This window comes from Antrostomus carolinensis, unplaced genomic scaffold (genome assembly GCF_000700745.2).
Source record: "Antrostomus carolinensis isolate BGI_N321 unplaced genomic scaffold, ASM70074v2 Scaffold56361, whole genome shotgun sequence".
Classification (NCBI taxonomy): domain Eukaryota; kingdom Metazoa; phylum Chordata; class Aves; order Caprimulgiformes; family Caprimulgidae; genus Antrostomus; species Antrostomus carolinensis.
The window spans coordinates 1-7,229 of NW_010296077.1; the positions used below are offsets into that span (position 1 = coordinate 1).

The following is a 7,229-nucleotide window of genomic DNA, read 5'->3' on the forward strand; positions in this document are numbered from 1 at the left end:
GGGGGGGGGTTGTTCTCTTTTTTTGTTTTTAAATAATTTCCAATAGGCATTAACACAACTAACCTGGAGGGTCTCAAGGGACTAGACAATGAAGTTACAACTTTTAAAAGATTATTGCAACATCAAATCATGTTGCATTCTAAGAAGTATGCCTCAGTACATTCAATTTTCAGTTAAACCATACCTTCCAAATGTGTCACAAAATGTTAACTGAAGAGATGGTGTTGCTTTTGGTGCTGATTTTTTTAGTGGTGTATCTAAAGAGAAAAGTTTTGTTAATTGCTAGCCATATTCTTTTTTTTTTTTTTTAATAACAGATACATTTCAGTTAAAATACTAATTCCTTCCAAGAGCTGGATAGAAGTGTAAATGAAACAAGTAACAAGCATTCAAGGTAACATTTGCTTTTCATAGCCAAGCAAGAAGACAGGCCAGGCAAAGTATATGCTTACCTCCAGTCTTCACTGGAACCTTAGTTTGACTTGTTGGAACGGACAAAACTCTAGCCTTGGGCTTTGGACACAGGCTTCCTTTTGTTGCACTTCCATCTTTACTCTGCTGACATAGCTTCAGCAGACTGGGAACAGTGCCCAGCCTCTGAATGCCACTGCCTACAGTCTCAGATGATGTTGCAGAAGCTGAAGATTTAGCCAAGCTTACAGCACTAGACATTTTGGGAGTACTAGGTGATCTTGCTTTCTTACTGGATTTCTCAGTATTGGCAGCCTGCAGAGATGACACCCTGGTAGGTCTGACAAGGGCCAGTCTGTTTGTACTAGGTGAAAGCTTAGAGCCACTCATACTAGCTTTTGAAGGCATGCTTGATTTTCCTGAAATAGAAAGTTACACTTCTGAATCATCACTTATTGATGTTTTCGACTAAGCAGAATAATTATGCTCACACAGGAAAGAAAAACAGCAATTTACAGCATGTAAATTTATGTTCAAACAACTCGCATTTAAGGACTACTGAAAACTTACTCCTTGAATTCTTCAGTAATTCTGTCTGTTTTAAAGATTCTCCTCACCAAATTCCTGAATTACTGCAATCGAGTCAAAGAATTTTCTTCAAGGAATGCCAAAACAGCTTGCAGATTCAAGTAACATTTTCAACATTTTATCCCAGCATAGTTGGCTCTGCTCCCTCAATCAGACATTCAGAAGGTAATAGCTCAAGTTACACTGATTAACACCACAGGCTGAACTACACCACAAGTGCATTTCTCAGTTTGCTGTATGGTTTTATTTTAGTCTGTAGGTTACTTTCATTAATAGGATGATTCTTGACTTCTAACCTAGAAAATAATTTGTATTAAGTTTTAACTTTTACTGATATTGTATTATCCATCTGGAAACAAAAGTACAAAATAAAAAATTGCAGTAACTTGGTATCTTGATAGATCTACAAGAGCTGTGGTGCTTACATCTGTCATTGTTTTTAGGAGCTTATTTTCCTGATCCTTTAAGGCTTACTGAAAGGATCAAATTTATGTCCTCATTATAGTATAAGCCTCTTGGTTATATTCAGTTATCTCCCCAGAGTTTTTTCAAACTGCTTGAGTAAAGCTCATCCTTTTATTAGGCTTACAGAACTCAGAACTAGGCTTTTCACCTTCCTTCTGTATTTCCATTGTTTTGGTGTTGGATTTTTTTTTAAACTCAAGTTAGACAAGCTTACAGCATTCAGAAGCTCAGGTACTTGGCTATAATAAAGAAGATCATGTACAAAACAAAGTACAAAAAGGTTTCCTGAGGCACTGCTTACTTTTTACCTGTGTCAGACCCACCCTTGCAGCAGACATCAGGCTTACATGAATCTAGTTTTTACAAATTATATAAGTTTAAGATTTATCTTTAATCCATGGGGATTTATTTGAGTAGCCTACAGAATTTTATTCTCCATTCAAAACATTTCTTACTGCTTGTATGGATTGGACACTATTAAAACATATCCAAACCCACAGTCCAAGACATGCTTAGCTAATTCAAAACTGATTTGTGACACAAATCTGTAGTAAGAGCTATTACCATTTTTTCCTATGGGAGAAATGGGTAAACTTGAATTCAGGCTCGAGTTCATGCTGGAAACTGATGATGTAGTCTTTCTTGTGAGACCACTGGCAACACCAGGAAGCTTCAAATGTGTCATCTTCTTTAAGCCAGGCTGAATCAGAGAATATATTTATTTAAAAGAAAAAAACCCAACCCTTATTTAACATTATTTTGCCGTGCTTTTTTTGGTATTATGTGTTTTTTAATTTGTGAATTTTAGAGAAGCCACTTCCTCAGATTACAGTTTAAAAAGTTAATTTTTCTTGGATACAGTTCATTATATCTGGGTTATTATATAGAACTGGAATATAAGATCTAGAAGGCGGACTATTATTTTTATTCCTGCCATAAACCTGAGTATGGATTTAAAGGGATTGAAGAATAAAAGGAATAACCCCAGGCACCAGTATATGCTGAGCACCAACCCTCTGGAAAGTAGCTTTGCCCTCTGGAAAGCAGCTTTGCAGAAAAGGCCCTGAGGGGTCCTGAAGGGCAACAAGTTGAACCTGAGCCAGCAACGTGCCCTTGCAGCAAACAACACTAACCGTATCCTGGGCTGCATTAGGAGGAGGGTTGCCAGGAGGTCAGGGGAAGTGATCCTTCCCCTCTGCTCAACACTGAGGAACTGTGTCCAGTTCTGGGCTCCCCAATGTGAAAGCTATTTCGAGCTACTGGAAAGAGTCCAGCAAAAGGCCACCAAAATGATTTAGGGACTGGAGCAACTCTTATCTCAGGAAAGGTTTAAAGAGTTGGGACTGTTTCAGACTAGAGAAGAGAAGGCTCAAGGTGGATCTCATCAGTATATACAAATATCTGGAGGGACAGTGCCCAGTGGTGCCCACTGACAGGACCAGGGGCAACGGGCAGACTGAAACACAGGAGATTCTGTCTGAACATCGGGAAACACTTCTACTGTGAGAGTCACCAAGCACTGGCACAGGTTGTGCAGGGAGGTTGTTGAGTCTCCATCCTTTGAGATATTCAGAAGCCATCTGGACATGGTCCTGGGCAACTAGCTCTAGGTGGCCCTGCTTGAGCAAAGGAGTTGGGCCAGTTGGCCTCCAGAGGTCCCTTCCAACCTCAACCATTCTGTGAGGTGGCCTGCAGCATGGAAGCAGGCATCTAAAGCTTCAGAACAACTCCTGACTGCTATAGGGGTTCTACCTTTATGCACATTATAGCAACCTTTTCATATGGTATAGTGGTTAAATACACACACCAAAAACTTTGTTCCTTGCAAAAATTACTAATTGCTTATCTGCAGCTAATGCTTTAAAAGCAAAGGTAATGCTTGTTAGTCCAACACATTTATAGTTGCTCCTAAGTGTGCTCATTGTGTAATAGACTTACAATGTGCATTCAAGAACAGCAACTGCAAAACAAAGGCTGCTTTTCCTTGAAAACATTATAGGCAACAAAATTCCTTTAAATTGGAAAGTAAACTGCATTCAGTTTTCTCCTTTAATCAGAACATCACAAAAGTTATTTTCACATTAAGAATGTCCACCATTACCTTACTTGGTGCAGGAAGGGCTTTTTTCTCTTGTGTTGAGGAACTGCTGCTGAACGAAGACTCAAAGACCTCTGAAGCAGCACTAGATTTATCAGAAATTAGATCTTCAGATGATCCCATGCTCTTCATGTCTCTTTTTGTAGAAATACTAGTTTGTTTTCCTGGTTTGGACTGCAAATTTCAATGCAACATTTTAAAAGCTACTCATGTTTCTAGAAACCACTATAAAGCTTTTTACACAAACTGATTTTGTTAAGAAACCAAGACAACAATCAATGAAAAAGCCTTTGAACCCAGTCAAGTCTTTTGTCTTTAGACCAATACAGTGTAAAGTTAGCCTAGCAAGGCTATTTGCTAAATACTAGAGTATGCTTGAACCCAGATACTGGAGATCAACCTCGGGACAGTTCTGCAACAATTCATCAGCACAGATTTCATAAAATCATGTTCACCTACATGCTGTAACAGCTGTTCCTTACAACTATGAGATGTCCATTTAATATTCTTCTGTTTAACTTTCCAAAGGATGAGACATTACAGTAGTAGACTGCATCATCCAAACTATCTAGACAGTGAGGTATAATTTGCCTATTTAAAGCACTAAGACTGTGCCTTTTCTTCTAGCACCCAAAATCAAGAAGAGACTTACACCACAAAGAAATCAAAGGGTCCCCTATTTTCTGTAGGTGATGGTTCCTAAGGAGACAACGTCACATTTTCAGTAAAATCTGCAGTACACACTGGAATCTAAGCCATAAGGTGTAGAGCAATAAAATCCAGAAGACAGAATATCTAGAGACTGGGGTTTATCCACACAAGGTCACTAACACAACTGTTTCCTTGCTATCCTATCACACATTTTCAGTTGGTCACACAGCCACATCCTAAATGTAGTACCATTAATCAGTGCTCTTCATGACTGAGACAAGTTGTGGACAGAACTAAAACATTTTCCTGTTCTATCAAAATAATTGTGGAGGTTTTCACCCGCATCACACCACCTCCATTGACAAGGGTTAACAGCAAACAAAGCCATATTTGCACATTAAGTCACTAAGAACAGTGCAGTAATTTTGCCAGCAACAGAAGAGTGTTTAAACAGGAGCCAGGAATGACAGTATTCACAAAATCAGAATACAATGGAAAATAATTTTGCATGCAGAGGCTCTATGTTGTCATAATGGATAAGCTAGTTGGTTATTATACCAGAGTATCTGCCCCGACTTTTCTTTTTTATATATAATGTTTCCTGCCTGAGGACCTTATGAGATAGAGAAACATCAGATGATTAAAGTTAACTTCTAAAAATGAAAGCTTGTAGACAGTTTAAACATTCCTAAAACACACAAAGGCCATGTTTAAAGAAAACATTGTTGCACAGAAGCTGTCTTTACCTTTTCAACAGTCAAATTGCTTTTTTCAAGAGCAGATGAAGGTTTTGTCATTGTCAGTTTGCCAGTTGCCTTCGTATTTCTTTCCTTAGTTTTCTGTTCTTGTGTCAAAGGTGAACTGGCAATTTTTGTAGGAGATACACGAATTTTAACGGGGCTTCTGGTTGGAGGCGTATGAAGAGCATGTGTTTTGTCATCTGACAAGAGTTTATCCGATTCCTTCTGAAAACAAGGTGGCAGCTGACATGCTGGGCTATCCCACACACAGTATGTCTCCCTTTTAATAGCCCTGGGGCTTTTCTCTATATTTTGGTTTCTCAGTATTTTCAATTTTGACTTTGAGTCCTCCACAAATTTTTCTGTAATCTTGTTTTCCCGTTCTTCTGATTGATTTATTTTAGTTTGTTCATTCTTGCTTACAGTCTCTATTTGCAGTGCTAACAAATGAGCTTCTTTGAAAATTTCCACAAATTTCTCTCCTGTAAGTGGGCTCCACACGAGTTTGTCATCAGAAGCAGGCATGCTCTTTTTTTCAGCACTTTTTTTTGCTTCGATATTGACAGCAATACATTTTTCTTTGTGTCCCAAAGGTCCAACAAAAACTTCATCTTCATTTCCACTACAAAAAAAAAAAAGTCAGCCCAGCACCTTATGTGCATCCATTTTAAAGGCATATTTGCCTGTAGCCTCTTCACTTACCTTGCTGGAGAGAGTGAAAGGTCAAAATCAAACTTTTCATCAGTCAGAAGAGGAAAGTCTGAAACTAATAACAAGGTTTTTGTCACAGTGGGGAGTTGCAATAAAAATTACTGCATTATGCTTTGATAATTTGGTGATGCTGATGTCAGATGGCAAAGAAAGTTTTAGTTACCAAGTTTAAATAATTAAAATAATAAAAACATATCTTAAGTCAAAGAAATTGAAGGTACAGTTGTGAATATGATCATAATTGTGAGAGATGCAAATATAACAAAAGATTTCAATGCTAATTTCTAAGCATTCATAATAGGAACATGGAATCTGGCTGTGGGAAAGGGTATCAGCAGCCTCCAATCAAGAAAAGTGAGAATATATAATCTAGAGCTGTATGACAACACAACTGTCCTATCAGTCAGTTCTTTTCCAGTTCAGACCACCACAGGAGAGTAACAGGAGCCAGTGAGAAAGGTTCGTTCTCCTGGTAGCCATTATATGCATTATAAACATTAATTGAATCAGCATCAGACAGATAAGGAAAAGGAACAAGCTCAGATTAGATATATAGAAGAGAAATTGATGACATGTCACTACTACACATGCTCTAGCACCAGTGTGCCACAGCCTCCCGAGGAGGCTTATAAATCTGAGACTGCCAACAGCAGCCCATGGAAGGAAACAAGCACACAGAACAAGACAGAAAGCAGATACAGGAGGTCTACTGATCTGAACTGTCTTAACTTTTAGTAAGAGATACACCAGGTAGAGACTATCCCAACATGTCTTCCACCTACCATTGCTCATGCAAATACCCAGTTTTTCTTCAACCACATGACTTGAGCAGTGTCCTGCCATTTCTTTTCCTTCCTCCATAGTGTCTGGAAAATACAGAATTAGTTATGCAGTAGGTTTAAAAAAGAACAATAAGGCCACAGAATTTTACGATACTGCCTAATAAGCAGAGAGAGAAACACTCCCTTTGAAGACTCTTATACCTTATGCTTAGGGACAGTCCCACACATGTGGTTTACAGGATGTCACACATCACCAGCCTCTCTTGAAGCATGTTATCGAATTATCTGAAGCTATGCCTATGTAGAGTGTTGTAATCTCTGTAAAACGCTTTCAAACACAGCAATGATGCCAAGGATTTCTGAAATCCCTGAACACAGACTCTGGGTTCAGCAACTAAACTCCGTGTATGAGCACGGCTGCGCCGGGCAGCACAGCTCGGCACTGCAGCAGAACGCTGCCACCTCACAGGTATGAAAACACTCTTTTACAGCACGAATTCGAGACCGGCACAACCGGGACTCGGCACATCGCTGCCCCGCAGAAGAAACGCCTGCTGGGCTTACGACAGCGCCGTTCGCCCGTGGACAGAAACCCATCGAACGGATGTTCCTGAGAGCAAAGGCAGGCTCGTCCCCAGCTGAACACGGCCCGCGCAGGCTCTGCCGAGCCCGCAGCCAGCAGCCCTCACGAACAGGGCCCGGTGCGGCGCGGTCAGGCAGGAGGGATTAACGCCGAGCACGGACCCACCAGCACTGGTCCCCCACGGGGCAGGGCCCGCCGGA

At 40.0% G+C, this 7,229-nt stretch overlaps 1 protein-coding gene across 1 annotated transcript; it reads right to left on the bottom strand.

The window, feature by feature from the left end:
• Nucleotides 1-184: 184 nt before the first annotated feature.
• GTSE1 (G2 and S-phase expressed 1) lies at nucleotides 185-6,664 on the bottom strand (the record flags this gene model as incomplete). The annotated part of the gene is made up of 8 exons (XM_010178131.2): nucleotides 6,640-6,664; nucleotides 6,447-6,530; nucleotides 5,656-5,719; nucleotides 4,960-5,575; nucleotides 3,566-3,736; nucleotides 2,029-2,164; nucleotides 453-830; nucleotides 185-257 (listed from the first exon to the last, which is right to left on the bottom strand). Coding segments are annotated over exons 2-8 (1,517 nt in total), but the record flags the coding sequence as incomplete, so codon positions are not given.
• Nucleotides 6,665-7,229: the final 565 nt, after the last annotated feature.